We start from the raw sequence: 17,025 nt of genomic DNA on the forward strand, positions 1-17,025 counted from the left end.
TACTAGGCAGGCGGTGGTTAAAGGTTCCCTTCCACATCCTTTTGCCCTGACGTTATTTGAGGACACATTGTACTGGACTGACTGGAATACACATTCCATTTTGGCTTGCAACAAGTACACTGGCGAGGGTCTGCGTGAAATCCATTCTAACATCTTCTCTCCCATGGATATACATGTCTTCAGCCAACAGAGGCAGCCAAATGGTAAGTGATCTTGATTTTTAAATTGCAAGTTGGAATAGCTTTGTAGCACTCTGATGTCTAGCTTTACTGAGGGGGCAAGAGGAGAGGATGTATTCAGAGTGGAAAGGAATAAAAAATTGGAAAGATGTCAAAATTCAAGGAAGACAGTAGTCTAAACCATTTGTAGCTTAGTATCTATCGCTGCAGACCACCTCAGCCCTTTGTTTTAGTCTGGGGTTATGAAGGTAAAGAAGAGAGAAAAAAAATTGAGATAGCTCATATATTAAGATTCTGTGCAAATACATTTTGTATTCATATTATTTCTCACTAATGAGTGATTTCGTCCATTGTATGTTTAGAAACAGACACTTTCCTTGAGTGGAACCTGTTAATTATTAGTTAATGTAACTATTACTGTAACTGCTTCATTTAAGTGCCTCGGGTTGCTTCAGTAAGTACGTGCTTATCCCTTTTCTGTGTGTGTCTCCCCCTCCTTTTTCTTCTGTTTCTGGTCGCCTTGTATAATGATTTGGACTGTGACTGCTGACAACAGTTTCTTGCAGGAGAATGTTAAGTGTTTGGCACTTGTGTGTAAATAAATGTCTGACGTGTGTCTGAGTGTGTTTCAGATTGTATTCCAGAGCCAAAAATGCAGGGCTTTTGGATTATGCATTACTTTGTATTAGCTCTTTCTACTGAAGGGGAGATAGTCAAATATTGAGTGTGTCATATTGGAATCCAGTGATCATGAGTTCATAAAAATTTTTTAAAATGTTTGTGTTACTCTTTTGTAAAAAAAAAAAAAGAGTGTTTACTCACGAGAATAAATGTCTTATCATTCTCGGCTTTTTAATGGCGCTGTTGATCCTTTGTTTTACTTGTTTGAGAATTTGCAGTTATATGTGATACTGCCTTTTATCTTTCATACTTTTGTTTCCATGTTGATTTTTCTCTGAATATTGTTTAAATCCATCCTTTTCTATTGTTGCTTCAGATTTTCTAATTAATCTCTCGTTCTAAGTTTCCCCTTTTAAAACCCATTATGCTTACCTGCTCCATGTAAATCTTTCCACGGTGTAGCTTTTCTTGCCTCTCAATGCCTCCACCACAGACATTCCCTTCTCTGTGCTCATTCAGCTTTTATTGTTGTTAGTCAAATCTTAATCTTCAATTACTCGATCACCTTACTAATCTCACACAGTGTACAGCCTCCAGGCTTTCATTCATGTGGTTTTGCCACACTTGACTGTCCTCCTATCTGTCCTTCCTATCTTTCAAGGCTTCTGCCATGTCCTGTATCTGCTATGGAGCTTTTCTTCAGTTCTTCAATCCTTTAGTACTTTATTTCCCATTTGACTCTCTACTTATTTACAGTCTGAATGTGCAAGATCTCAATTTCTTTGTTCTGTACTGTTTTCCATTATTACTGTTCATGAATTTTGGCTTCCTGGCTAGATTGCAAGCTCTTTTGGGGCAGGGACAGCCTGCTTTACTTCTTGTGTATTCCTTTTTGGATACAGAATGCTAAGTAGATTTTTCTCTGTTTAATTCCCTTCCTTGCGGATGGTCTGGTTGTCAAGCACCCAGATGACATTTGGTAATAATTTGGTTTATCAGAGGTGCTCATGTTATGGTCGTTAACCTTTATGTACCTAGAGTGGAGGAAGTCATCCATAATCATTGGTATTAACCAGTGTGATTTATATTTGACAGCTACAAATCCATGTGGAATTGATAATGGTGGTTGTTCCCATTTATGTTTGATGTCTCCAGTCAAGCCTTTTTATCAGTGTGCTTGCCCAACTGGGGTCACACTCCTGGAGAATGGAAAAACCTGCAAAGATGGTAAGAAGTTGGTTGCCAAGAAGGAAGAATTCTGGATAGTAATGATTATTTTATTTCTCTATAATTAGCTCTGTAAATTACAGCGCTTTGGGAAACTAGTCACTTAATCCCTCAGTCTTCACAGTGGCTTATATAATAGGAGTGTTTTGCATTTTATGGCATCTCTTGAATGTTGTTTTATAAATTATTTTAGTATTTTTCTTGTGGAAATGAATATTCTCATAAAGAATATATATTTAACAGGTAACATTTGTAAATAAAGAACCGTTACAAGGAAAAGATGTATATTAAACTTTTAATTATAAAGACTATCATGGGATAGATACGTTTTCTGAAAAATGATTGAATGATACTTTTAATTGCCTTTTAACAACAGAGAAGTGCCTTCAGAAGAAGAAAAGAATTCCTTATTGTTCTGCTCAAAGCAACCTGTTGCTGTCCTTAACCACCACACTGCCTCTTCTCCTTACTCTGAGTCCCCTGTAGAGAGAGGGCATGTAGGAGAAATGTTCTGATTTAGGACATTTCAAGGTACTTCTGGTTTGGGAGAATGCCAGTTCTCATTTTCTTCTTAATGAGAATGTTGTTCTTCATTCTTAACCCTATGGATCACCATCTGGTTCTCTAGCCACCAGCAAGACCTGGTAAGAAAATTGTTGTATTTAGCAGTGGCTTCTTTATCTAACTCTGAAAAGTATAAGCCTTTATTTAGGAGTGGGTTAGAGTTCCTGGCAAGGGGATCAGGGAGTCAGAGAGATGGGATTGAGTTGGTGTGCAGGATATTTGTCATGAGTTGGCATTGATAAATTATCCTCCTAGTCAGAGGTGAAACTGGCTGATTCTTGTGAGAGGTTTCCATAGAAAACAATAATTTGGTTTCAATTTAAAACAAAAGGTTTATGTAATGTTGCTTTTTTGTTAAAAAATGTAGCTTGACTTTAAAACAGTGGATTTATTTTAGCCATAGTGGTCTGGTACAGCCTTAGAGCAGTGCAAATGTACCTGTTTAACGAGCATCTTAATTTCAGAAATACATTTGGCATGTAGTAGCCTTAAGTTAACTATTTTGTTTTGATCACCTTGCCAAATTAACAGCTTCACTTTCTAAGACTTCTTTGTTTGAAGAGTTTATGGTGCTGGCTCCTTTTGGTAGTTAGTGGAGGCAGTGAATTTTATAAAGTTATTCCTGCTTGGTGCCCACTGTGGCCTTTAGGGTTGTATTCTCTCCAAGGTAGGGTTTATTTATAATTAATCCATGAGTCAAAAAGCTGATGCTGAGAGCTTCTTCTCTCCTTAATTTTTTCTACTATAATTCCAGGTTAATGCTTGAAGTTTAATATCAGTATTTTCTTTCAGACTCATTTCTTTGGTTGGGAATCTTTTTTCACTCTTTCAGGTGTCAACTTGTTTGCTGTCTTTTTGTTAACTTTTGTATAATGTTAGATGATTTTTTGCTAGTGGTTGACTTGAGCATTTAAAATAAAAAAAACAAGATTGAGTTAATGTTCTCATTCTGAGCTGTATTTGTATTGATTGCTGCTTTGGGTTTAAAACACTTGATAAATAAATCTGATTTTAAAAACTCAGCGAAATAAAATATAAGAGTTTATTAGAAAATAATGTATTAGCTAGTATTTATTGAGTACTTATATATTTGGTACATTTTTGAGTTTTATATTTATTTCCTCTAAGTCTCAGCAATTCTATGAGATATCGACGAAGATATCAGGCTTAGAGAGACGAGGTGTTTTGCCTGACTTTGTGTAACTGCTTGAATCTGGTTCTGTTACATACAAAGCTCTCGCCTTTATCCACTGGGTCACATTTATTTGGTTACCTCCCCTCACATTCCCTCTCTTCTGCTGCTGTTTCCTCCTCCATAGCGTCTTTTGTCCTTAGTTCTGTCAGACGTTGCCCTATAGTTCTTTTTGTTAAAACAACTTCTCTGAGGTAATTTACATATCATAAAATTCAGCCTTTTCAAGTGTATAATTTAGTGATTTTTAGTCAATTTACAGAGTTGTGCAACCATCACAATCCATCCAATTTTAGAACATTCTCATTAATCACAAAAGATCCTTGTTCTGGATTCCTTACCTTTTTAAACATCTTTCTTGAACAAAGGACCTATATCCTATACTTCCTCTAATATTTAGCTGCTTAGCTTCTTAGACATTACTTAGTTATATTCATTTCCCCTTTAAGTGGCTGTTGTTAATTCCAGGGGCTATATAATGAGTGAAGCCAGAGAGAGAATCAGAAGTTGATTTGGAGAGTTCAGCCATTACAGAGCATGACCTCTTAGTCCAGCTATTCCTGTTTTACTGTATTACTTTCTATTCTACCCTAAATAGACCCTAGTATCCTTTTATACCCGCTTCTCAGTTCCTGAAAAAGTTCTGCACTCTTTATTTAGAGACTAAATTTGGCCTGTGGGTTTCCATTTTTTCTTCATTGTTTTTCACTTTGTTGTTCTAGGTGCCACTGAATTACTGCTTCTAGCCCGAAGGACAGACTTGAGACGCATTTCTTTGGATACACCAGATTTCACTGACATTGTTCTACAGTTAGAAGACATCCGCCATGCCATTGCCATAGATTATGATCCCGTGGAAGGCTATATCTACTGGACTGATGATGAAGTGAGGGCCATCCGCCGCTCCTTCATAGATGGATCTGGCAGTCAGTTTGTGGTCACTGCCCAAATTGCCCATCCTGATGGTATTGCTGTTGATTGGGTTGCCCGAAATCTTTATTGGACAGACACTGGCACTGATCGGATAGAAGTGACAAGGCTCAACGGGACCATGAGGAAGATCTTGATTTCAGAGGACTTAGAAGAACCCCGGGCTATTGTGCTAGATCCCATGGTTGGGTAAGAGGCTCTGCTGACAGAAAATTTTGCCAGGGGTTTCTATTTCCGCAGGTACCCAAAACATTGACAAAAACAACGTGAAGTATATGTTGCTTTCCAATAAATAGTTCTTTAATGACTGTGCATATTTAGAATACAGTGATTGGAATAAAACCTCAAGTGAATGAATTGCTAGTTTTTTTCCTTGAATGTTTTGAATACGTTTGCTTTCTAAATTAAGTCCATACTTGCTGACTTTGGGTGTTGGCTGCAGATTTTGCCAAGGTTGCATCATGACCATGAAAAATATGGAGAGAAATTGTTTTCAGAACTCTTTCTCTTCCCCTAGAAAATTTAATTTCATCTCATTTTCAGTACTTCTAGGACGGTTTGGTAAAGAATATGTATTTTTTAAATGTCCCTAAATATATGAATGGCCTGATTTCTAAAACTTGGTCAGGACATGCAGCTATACGCCTGGTCTGTCTTCCTTTTTTGGGGGGCTATTACACCCTGATCATGATCCAGGGAAACACAGCTTTCTACATACTCATCAGTGTTATTTGTTACTATGAGATTCATTCTGAGGGTGAACATAATGGCAAATTATTACACTTCAGTGCATACCAATGCCTTTGAGCCCCTTAAACTCTCAGGAGCCGTAGGAACCAGCGCAACGAGAAGAGTTAGTTATTTGGGGAAATTGGTTTTCCATCTGAATATTACTACTGGGATAACCTTTTTTTTTGTCAGAGATGATAAGCTAGAAAGAGAGAGAAGATTGTTCCTGATAAGGAACACAAAAAAACCTAAACATAGAATCTCATTATTGGAAGGCATTTTTCATTATCACTCCTAGAAAACACTGTTTTATCTGAAAAAAATTTTTTACAAGGCTTATACCCTGCAATTATAAATGTATTAAATGGACTCTTTGTATGTTTTAAGTCTTAACTAGTTTTTCCTTCTGTAGATGTTAACTGGTAACCAATGTAAAAGAAGGTTGGATCTCACCTTTAGGATATCTGAAATTTACAGTTTATTATCCGTTTTTAGCTCATACTCTGTATACTTCTGTAGGTACATGTATTGGACTGACTGGGGAGAAATCCCGAAAATTGAGCGAGCAGCTTTGGATGGTTCTGATCGAGTAGTGTTGGTTAACACTTCTCTTGGTTGGCCAAATGGTTTAGCCTTGGATTATGACGAAGGCAAAATATACTGGGGAGATGCCAAAACAGACAAAATTGAGGTTTGTTTCTTGCTTTTTCACTTTAAAACCACATTTATAAGGGTTTTTGAGTTGATGGTGATCTGATGCAGATATTCTTGTCTCTTCAGTGGGATGCCAGAGGTTTCTTGTATTTTAATCAACCTTTAGGATTCTAGGAATTAACATCTTTTCTTTCAACTCATCAGAAGATTTTTGAGTTAAACTTGCATGAGAAATAGATGTTCATCTATTTCTAGTCTTAAAAGCTTATGTGAATGATTTTTCTCATTATGGGTAAAACCACTGCTTGAATTTCCTAGGGGCAGTTTGCGTGAATCATATGTTAAATAAGCTTGCTACTGGAAGAGCTGGTAGTCATTGTCAGCAAAACAAAGCATACTTTTTGTTGGTGTTGGGGAAGGTGGTGGTATATATTAAGATGGTTACATGCAAACAGTTTTAAAATTGATTTATGAGCTATGTGGGGGGAAAATTAATTAGCCAGGGCTTGAGGGAAAATATTTAACAAATCATAGAACTAAGTTGGGCAGCCAGAATAGAATTATGGTGGAAATAGCCACCATATGTGAATATTTTATTACTTTGTTTTGTAAAGGGTGAAAGTCCCTGATAATGAATGTGAAGTCTGAATTCTACAACTTTAAATTGGGCTCTGCTAGAGGTGTTGTGGGTCACATACTTAAAACAGAGTTCTGATCGTAGTGTTTCTTTGGAGAACACATGACTTCTTATATAAGGTGTAGGTTTGAATGTCTCTTCAAAGCCACAGCACACATCTTGTAATAGATAATTTGGGCTATAGAGCAGTTACTTTAGAAAGGTAATTCTTGGGAGTGACAGGGACTCTCAGGGAATAATGAGATGAAGGGCTTTCGTTTCAGATTGGAATCTTGGAATAGGAAAAAACCTCATTCCACTGGGCTTAAATCCTGAAAACCATCTTCTGCTCTTGCAGCTGGTTTCCATTAATAGAAAACTTTGCATAGACTTGACTATGCAAATATCTTCCCTGTTGTTAGTGTTTCACTGCCCCCACCCCCTCTAAATCCACCTTAGTGTTGGAATTTTTAGCAACTGGAGTGCGGTGCTGCTGAGGTTACTTTTCAGACAGGCCGTGAGCATCACTGGGGTACAGATCACACACCATTCCCCTCCAGTTCATGAACTGCGAATTGTTGATCCACCCTGGAGTCTCCATGAGTGTATATGTGTTACTACTCTTAGAAAAACAGTTTCGGCCCATGTGTCCCAGAGGACTGTCTGCATATAAGGCAGGAGCACATAGTTTACATTAGAGAAGAGAACGTGATTTTTTATTTCATAGGGACTTAAAAAATTCCGTATTTGATCTTATCTTTCTTAGCTTATTATGACTATTTAGATTGTAAATAAAACATTGATTTCTTTCTAGGAATTTTTCACGTCTTATCTATGTTCAGTTCAGTCACTCAGTCGTGTCCGACTCTTTGTGACCCCATGAATCGCAGCCCGCCAGGCCTCCCTGTCCATCACCAACTCCCGGAGTTCACTCAGACTCACGTCCATCGAGTCAGTGATGCCGTCCAGCCATCTCATCCTGGGTCGTCCCCTTCTCCTCCTGCCCCCAACCCCTCCCAGCATCAAAGTCTTTTCCAGTGAGTCAACTCTTCGCATGAGGTGGCTGAAATTAGGTTACTTTATTTAGAGAAATTTATTTGAAATCACAAGAAGTTGAGAGATTCAAGTAGAGAAATGGGAATTTATGGAGGTTCTGAATGACAGTGTTTAAGAGTAAAAATGCATACATATCATATAACAATATAGAATACTTTACAGGATTTATTTTCTTATTTTGTGGGAAGTGCAGTAGGATCTAAAAATTAGGGTTAATTCTGGCCTCTTGAGCTGTGTGTGTATATAAATGTATGTGATGTCATTTGCTTTCTCACTTCCTTTTTCTTCCTTGACTTGCACCATCATCCTTAAACTGTCCTTTCAGATCTGCTTCTCTTCTTGCAGGTTTCAGTCAGTTCAGTTCACTTGTTCAGTCGTGTCAGACTCTTTGTGAAACCCCATGGACTGCAGCACGCCAGGCCTCCCTGTTCATCACCATCTCCCAGAGTTTACTCAAACTCATGTCCGTTGAGTCAGTGATGCCGTCCAACCATCTCATCCTCTGTCTTCGCCTTCTCCTCCTGCTCTCAATCTTTCCCAGCATCAGGGTCTTTTCCAGTGAGTCAGTTCTTCACATCAGGTGGCCAAAGTATTGGTGTTTCCCCTTCAGTATCGGTCCTTCCAGTGAATATTCAGGACTGGTTTCTTTAGGATGGACTGGTTGGATCTCCTTGCAGTCCAAGGGACTCTCAAGAGTCTTCTCCAACACCACAGTTCAAAAGCATCAATTCTTTGGCACTCAGTTTTCTTCCAGATTTATTGGAACACAACTGCTATTTGCTCTTTGTTCTCTTTTTGACAGATTGTTTAGGGTTGATGATACATCTCCTTCTACCAAATCATACACACAAAGACCTCCCCTTGTTTTTTCCCCTGGAGATTCTGATGAAGTTTCCCTAATTGAGCATTCAATGCATTTGTAATTTTAATTACAATTACAGTATAAATTTTTTTTTTTTTTTTTACTGATGCATCTGGGAAATAGAGCTGATACTGTTATCTAAAACTGCTGGTATATGACAAACTAAGGAAAGAGCACAGCTGTCCATCTAAATGAAAAACTGTTAGGTTCCTACTCTGAGACAAGTAGTGATTATAGGAGCAGCTGTGACCCCAGCTTTTCATCTTGCCTTACTTGATAGTAGGTCGAATAAAACTTTTGGGAAGATACATAATTTTAAAAATGCTCTCTTTTCTTAGATTACTTGCTAGCTCGCAAGTAATCAACTTATCCTTAGTGCTCATCTGACCTAGTCTAGGTCACATGCTCCTTGCTAGTCCCCTTCTCTTTAGAAAGCTTCCCCGCCTTTTCTGTCATGCCTAAGAATGAAAGGTGCTTTTTCCTGGGACTATAAGAAAATATTAAATTACAGTTGTAGTGGCCCTGTTCTCTTCTGGAAGACTTCAAATTTACCTGGGTTGTATGTTTCCAGTACATTTGGGAGTTAAAAATAGGGGTTTGGTAAATGATCACGTAGCACTGTAAGGCATAGTACGCTCTTGTGTTTTGCGTGAATCTTATGGGAAGAGCTCAAAATGTTCATTCCGTTATGCTCTCTGCTCCCTCAGTGGAGATGACTTAGACCAGGTTCTCACTCACTTCTTTTGGTAAGTGGTGATGTAACCAGGTGCTGGATATGTTGGGGAGCTAGGTTTGAGGATTGGGAAAACCAGAGAAAATTGATAGGGAGCTTTGGGTTTCAGACTTCATTTTTGTTGTCCAGAGTTGCAAGAAAAAATAAATAGGTTTACCGGAGATTTATAACCAACTTCCTCAGAGAGCAGTGCCATATAGTGAAGTGCTAATGATGTCTCTTTTTTCCCTTCCTTTCTCTTTTAAAAAAGACGATCATTGTATTGACTGGTGCTTTAAGAATGTTTCTGTGAGTGCATGTCTGATTTTCGTATTTGTGAACTGATAGGGACCACTAAACTGTAGGTACTTGTTTATGCTTCTACATTATGTTCAAATCATTTCATCGCCTTTTACACACAGGCTTCTAGTTTGCTTGCCTGCACTGGAGTCCCCTCTACCCTCTACTCAGGTGTTAAAATAATAAATATTAAAATACTTTCTGATAATAAATACTAAAGCATTAGCCAAAAAGGATGTTTCTTTTTTTCTGGTAGGTGACATTAAACAAGCCTTCATTTCTGTGTTGTAAGGCCTTACAGTAGGCAGAAGCACATTGTGTCTTAACAATATTCTCATGTTTCTTGATCCACTTAATGCCAAAAGCATTAAGCATTTGTTGCACTACTGGCCTGCAGTATTGCTTACCAATAGTGAAGACATATCATAGAAAATTTATAAGTTTAAAATATTTATATAAAATTAATATACCGTTAGCTTGTTTTTTCTTGATGATTTTTACATACCAGTTTAACTTGACATTATTAATGTGATTTCAATCACTGGTTATATTGAAAATAATAATACTATCATAGAGATTTTAGTATTAAAATCTTTGAGATTTTCTCACGATTTATTTTCTCAATATATACTTGTTATTTGTTTTTTCCCCCTTTTTATTTCAGAGCTTATGCTGACAAATGCAGCAAGAGCTAGTGGAGATAAAGATTTTCTGATCTATGTCAAAGACATGTAGAATTTTTTTTCAAATCTCTTTTATTGTAAATTTCCCTATTTTAGAGAATACAGCATCCATAGATAGTTTCTCCAAAATCTAGTTATGCCTGGCACAATTCTGTTGGGAAAGAGAAACAGAGATTACTAGAACCTTGAGTACCAAGGAATTTTTGAATAAAGAGGGTATTATTGTGTAGGATGTGTACTGAAAACTTGGCCTTTGGTGAATGTTCTGTTTCACAGTCTAAGCCTGAAATTGCAGGGCTACGTTTTCCTCTCATGACAACTTCCTCTATTTAATCAATACTCTTATAAAGAAATTTGTTTCCCAAGTATTCAGATTTCTTTTTAAAGTAATTTCTTTGTCTGGCATCTTTAGCCTGAGTATTGTGAAAGTCTGTTGAAACACACAAGGACCCATTTATGATGGTTTTCCTTATTGTTTGTTTCTAAGATTAATTCCTCCTTAAGAAATTATAATAATGTAATCATTATTGGGGTAATCATCTCATCTGTTGAGGTAAAGCTCTCCTGAGTATATGACAAGTACCAACAAGTTCTTCCTTTTAAATCTTTGCCAGTTTATAACACTGTTCTGTAAAATTGATTTTACTTCTAGTTTTAGAGAAAGGTTCAGATAATGAACTTAAATAATCTGAATCTTTGCCCATTCCTACTGCTTTACCACAGTATATATGTATGTGAACATATATTTTTTTCCCCATGTATTCTCGACATATTATAACAGAAAAATACTGATAAATTCCACTGTTAGATTCCTCAGCTCAACAGAACACCTGGCTTTGGGGCCTGTATTCATTGAGTTGTAAACATGATGCTCTCCCATTATATTTCTTATTTCTGTTTGTGATGTATCTTACGATTATGTACATCTTTAAGCTTCTGTATGAAAGTTACCTGTTTCATACCTATATGAAGGTTGATGTACAGTTCTAACAACATTTTTAAACTTGTTACTACAATCTGCAGTAGGCAGAGTAGTACATCATCCAATTATAAGCTCTGTCATCTCATTATCCACTCTACTTTGGCTCTAAAATAATTATTGGACGTATTTATGATGAGAGAAACTTGCTTGATGATAGGTGTAATCATACTTTTCCTGAACTGCTGCAACAAACCCGTGAGTCTCACCAGGCAAGATGCATTTACCTCACTTTGGAGTTAGAATAATTTTATCTGTGTAAATTAGGATAATCTGATATACGTTGGTACTTAGAAAGTATTTTAGTGACCAAGTTTGAACTTGCACTTGTATCATTTTTAAAATATTATCCTATTATACGTTTTCATCTCATGTTTTAGTATTAAGCTATTTAATATGTGGGGAGCTATTTTTAGTTACAGTCTGATTATTTTGGAAGTGCCTGTTTTGTTCCTTTGGTTTCTTTACCCCTGTAGCAGGAATGCTGACTTTCAGTGTTGTCCTTTCTTAAGAAGAGATGTCAACCTCTTTACAATTTATAACAGTTTTTAGTTCTTACGGAGATAATCTCTAGATCTTTATTGAATCATTTTGTGATACTTGACCTAGTTCTCATACGATTTTGCCATTTACCTGGGTGACTATAGATAATTCACATAATTGTTGGTCTTTGTATTTTGACCATTGATATCATTTGAAGCTGATGATCTTGACGTTCCTTCCAGCTTTAACATTTTCTGATGCCTTTTATACTAATTGCATATCATAGGGTAAGAACAAATAAAACATTTTGCCTGGGAGATTGCTAAGAAGGAATGTATATCACAGATGACATTACTGTTTTGTTTTGTTTTTTCTTTTAAATTTTTCCTTATACACTGTGCCAGTAATTCCTCTCACCTAAGGAAAACTTGGCGTGTTGGAGGTTCAGTATCTTTGTAACTCAGTTTTACTGATATTAACTTCTGGTAAGCTACTCATTTAGATTTTGCATTGACCTCTATGCAGACTACTTCATTATTAACGTGTGTGACGGGTTTAAATAAATGTTGAAAGCTGTTGTTTGAAGCTTGCCAAACATGTAGATACTAATAGAGTCCATGTAAAACATTCTTCAGGCGGTTATTTCCCTGTAGCTTGGAAGCTATTATATATACTTTTAAAGGGGTCACAGAGATTTTATTTTTATTGTTATTAGATTTGGAAAGGGTAAACAGTCATATAAATGGCGAGGACCACAATTTTGGGACTTGTTGGGAGGGAATTTGCAAAACATTGAACAGTGTTAACAATGACAAGTATTTTCACCTTATCACCAGCTATTTAAGGAATTTGTGTAATAGTTGTTTATAAAGTTATCCATAATGAGCAAAGGATTCACCTTCAGTCTTTTTTTCCCCCCACTTTAAATTAGTTTTCAGTTTTAAAATGTTAAGAATGTTATAATGCAGGCCCTGTTAATTTTTTGATTGAACTCTGAGTTCCCAGACTCTTCATTCATTGTACTGTGATTGTTTTTTTTTTGGTAGATATGATCTGAAATAATAATCTCAGGGAAGGAGTTAGAATCCCTTTTATTGTGCTTAGATTTTCAGTAGACTCTTGTTTTGTTATTTCATTTATAATTTTGAGCTTCTGAAATCTGCCAGGCTTCTATTAATCTAGCCCTTGCTCAGAGTTACTTAGTTTTGTTGTTCATTCATTTTTGATTTTGGATTGACTTATGACTTGGTTTTTATGTCTGGTTGAGATTTATAATACTATTTTTGTGTTAGTCACAGTGTTGTTCTTAAAATATGGGGGAGAAAACCCCAAACTCTTCTGGGTTACAGTGGATTTCATTAGTCTGCAGATAGTAAGGAAATGGTATTTCATGTTTCTTCAGAGTATCATTGTCTTTGGGGGAAAAAAGCCATGTTCAGACAGTTTAGATATAATTATCAGATGGTTTCTGCATAATTCCCTATACTCAAGCAAACATTTCTTTTTTCTTTTTTTTTTTATTGTTTTGGCATTGTTTTATTTTTTTTTTAAATTTTTTAATTTTTTTTTTTAGTTTTTTTATTTTTTAGATTTTAAAATCTTTAATTCTTACATGTGTTCCCAAACATGAACCCCCCTCCCATCTCCCTCCCCGTAACATCTCTCTGGGTCATCCCCATGCACCAGCCCCAAGCATGCTGCATCCTGCGTCAGACATAGATTGGCGATTCAATTCTTATTTCTTAAAATGGAGCAGTGCTTGTTGCTTTCAGATTAGCTTCTTTTATTTGCCAAAGGTCATAGAACTTTCTACTTAGAAAGAAAACAATAGAATTCAGGTTTCCTGTACGGTACTTTTTGTGTTGAGTTCTGCTGCCTGTTTGTTTTTGAAGTAATTTCAGACTTCAACAAAAAATTGGCAATAGTAGTGAAACTTTCACCCAGATTTGTTTTATATACTCAGAGAATAGTGATCACCAGGAAATGAACACTTATACCATTTCCATTATTCCTGTTATATTAATTGGAATTCTCTCATAAGGAAGAGGTGTCCCCTTTCCTATTTATTCCGCTATTCATGTATATTTGTACGTACACATTTCTATATGTATGTATGAACCCATGGATGTTCAGTTTATTCCACAGATTGCATTCCATTGTCATCATTATATTGTTGCAAAGATTATCCCAGAATTGGCACTAGGAGTACCATCAAGGTGATTCCATGTTCTTTTCACGTGTCCTTTTTTTTTTTTGATTGTGGTGAAAAACGCATAACATAAAAGCTACCACCTTAACCATTTTAGAACATACAGTGGTGCTAATTGTATGTGTATTACTGTTCAAGATCTCTTGAACTTTATCTTGCAAAATTGAATCTCCATTCCTATTGAACAACTCCTGGCAAACACCATTTTATTTCTGATTCTCAGGATTTGATTACTTTAGATAACTTGTCTAAGTGGAATTACACAGTATTACCTTCTTGTGACTGGCTGTATCTCACGTAGGATAGTGTCCTCAAGGTTTATCCATGTTTGTGTCATGTGATAGGATTCCCATCTTTTTCTTGGCTGAATAATATTCCATTTTATGCATATACTACATTTTCTCTAACCATTCATCTTTTGATGGGCATTTAAGTTAGTTCCACCTCTGGGCTATTGTGAATAACCATACCACAATGAATATGAGGTGCAGATACCTCTTTGGCATCCCATTTTGCAATCTGTACCAGAAGTAGAATAGCTGGATCATATGGGAATTTAATCTTAATTTTGTAAGGAGTCCCCATCATTTTAAAAACACTTTTTGAAACAACAGTATAGTCCAGCTTTCTCTTATTTCCCATGCCAAGGAGCCATGGTTCTTTTTAATGAAGAAGAGTATTTAAAAACCAGAATCTGGACATAAGGCATGCTCATTGGTACTGGAGTAATTTGCCTTAATTACTAAGATGTTAGAGTCAATTTTTTTCCCTACTGAGACTCCAAATAGAGTGTACATAAGTTGTTCTTGAGTGAGAGGAAAGGGATCAGTTTTCCCTTGTTATATGCTGATGTTTCCCTCAGTAGGGTTTATTAGAGGCTCCAGGTCAGTGGGATTCTCAGAGGTGTCTCTGAAGCATTTGAGTAAATTGATTAAGGTGGTGTTGGTTTTCATATTAACGATACCTTTAGCTGAAAATCTGTTCTCAGTTTTATAGTTTTGCTGAGTAATTCTTGTTTTAGAATGCTTCGGTCACAATAGCAATTTGTAGCTCTTGTGGCACAGACGGTAAAGCGTCTGCCTGCAATGTGGGCAATCCACTCCAGCACTCTTGCCTGGAAAATCCCATGGACGGAAGAGCCTGATAGGCTACAGTCCATGGGGTTGCAAAGAGTCGGGCATGACTGATCGACTTCACTTTCACTTTCACTTGTCTGTAAAAGAGCATAGTAACTGCAAATGTTTGGTATTTTAAGCATGACTCCTTGTAAAAATACTGTAAAACTACCTGGTGCGAGTGTGATACCTTCTCCTTCCGTATTGAAGATCACTTGTATTTACTTAGACTTAGAATGTCTTGAAGTAGGTTAAAGTCTTTAAGTGCAGCGCTGCATTTGCTCTTACTGCTCTCTTAAACAGATGGAGAGTATGCCTCTGTTTCCCCTACTGGGTGCAAAGCATTTCTCTTCACTTCTCACTCCAGTGAGATTCTGCGTGACTGAAATGTTACTGCCATCAATATATATTGTTGTATGTTTTCAAAAAATGCCATTTCTGTGAAATTATACTTTATACCCTATGGAGTATATGAATCAGCCCCAATGATACCTATTTGTCATATATATATATATAATTATATATTAATTATGTTAACATATGTAATATATAAACTAATAATTCACTGATTGTTTTGAATATTGTCTGGGCTATTATAAGAGGAATGGTTCGTTTGAATTTTCTTTTGGAACTTGATAGTATTCCCAGTTCATTTCATGATGGGTGCCTGATTGTCCTGTTGTCATCTATTTTTTGGACATGTCTAGTCAAGAGAAGTTGCATAGCAGCAACTTTGGTAGCAGACTGGCTGCATTCCAAGATGGGTAATCCTGTGTTGACTTTTAATGAGCTGACGAAACTGCTCAAAAACGGATGTCATGTCTACAGAAGGTTTGCCATTACCTCCTATCTGTGAAGATAATGTTCTGGTTAACCCACATCTGTTTCTTGTTGTAGCCCATATTCTAAGTGTGGTTTGTAATATTGGGGAATGCCTCAGAATGTTAAATCCGTACCACAATGCGGTTGAAGCAGCTGAAACCACTGGAGACTCTGGTTCAGATTTGGAGGTAGATTTTAGGAGTGACAGAAGCCTAATTTCAGTTTAATTAAACCACTCTGAGGTAATACGATGAAGCACAACCTCAAGAGTTGCCAGAAGATTTAATTAGTGTTGGCTCAACTTTTAAAGCATAAGGGTAATCTTTTGGAATCTGCTAAAATGGTGCATTTGTTCTGGGTTCACAGTGTACAAGCAGTCTTTTACCAGGATTTGGGTTGTTATTTTAAACATAAAGAGGCTTAAAATGGTATTTACAAACCTAGTAACCTGTCCAAAACTGTTACTCCTTGGGTATGAGAATGTAACAGTATTTTCTTTGAGACAGAGCAACATGATCTTGTTTTACTGTGTTGCTTTTGCCTAGAAGAGAGATTGTGTGGTTGATAAAAGAAATGTTTAGGGTAGAAGCCAATTTGCTAAGAAGTGTCAACTCTGCAAAAGTAATGGAAGGAAAAGATTTCACAAAGTAATCCTTAGACTCAGTATAAAGGGAAATACAGAGTTCTTTAGGTGTGAGGTCTCACAGTCACGTTTTGTTTAAACTTTTGATCCCTTAATCTCTTCAGACTATTCTTATAAATTGCTTCCTATATTGTATGAATAACAAAAATGCTAACAGCATTTATTAATAACTTATTCACATGCCCTTGGACTATTATCTTTCCTCCATTTTTTTTTTCAATTAAAAAAAATTTTTTTTTACTTATGGAAAATTTCAGGCACATTGTAAAGTAGAGTAAAGATACTCAGGAACCACCCAGCTTCTCCCTAGTGAGAGCCAGTGAGATGGGGAGAGCCAAGGAGATGGCAGATATAAATGTAATGGCAGGTTCAGTTCAGTTCAGTTGCTCAGTTGTGTCCGACTCTTTGCGACCCCATGAACTGCAGCATGCCAGGCCTCCCTGTTCATC

The 17,025-nt window shown here is 36.6% G+C and overlaps 1 protein-coding gene across 3 annotated transcripts in view; it reads left to right on the plus strand.

Moving 5' to 3' along the window:
- Positions 1–17,025, plus strand: part of LRP6 (LDL receptor related protein 6) — a 175,393-nt gene that overhangs the window by 96,807 nt on the left and 61,561 nt on the right. For all 3 annotated transcript variants that reach the window (XM_042247517.2, XM_004006855.5, XM_004006856.5), the window contains exons 4-7: positions 7–203; positions 1,896–2,027; positions 4,506–4,902; positions 5,962–6,133. In XM_042247517.2, coding sequence (XP_042103451.1) covers positions 7–203; positions 1,896–2,027; positions 4,506–4,902; positions 5,962–6,133 — 898 coding nt within the window. The remainder of the gene's footprint in view (positions 1–6; positions 204–1,895; positions 2,028–4,505; positions 4,903–5,961; positions 6,134–17,025) is intronic.

The sequence above is a fragment of the Ovis aries genome, chromosome 3 (genome assembly GCF_016772045.2).
Source record: "Ovis aries strain OAR_USU_Benz2616 breed Rambouillet chromosome 3, ARS-UI_Ramb_v3.0, whole genome shotgun sequence".
NCBI lineage: Eukaryota > Metazoa > Chordata > Mammalia > Artiodactyla > Bovidae > Ovis > Ovis aries.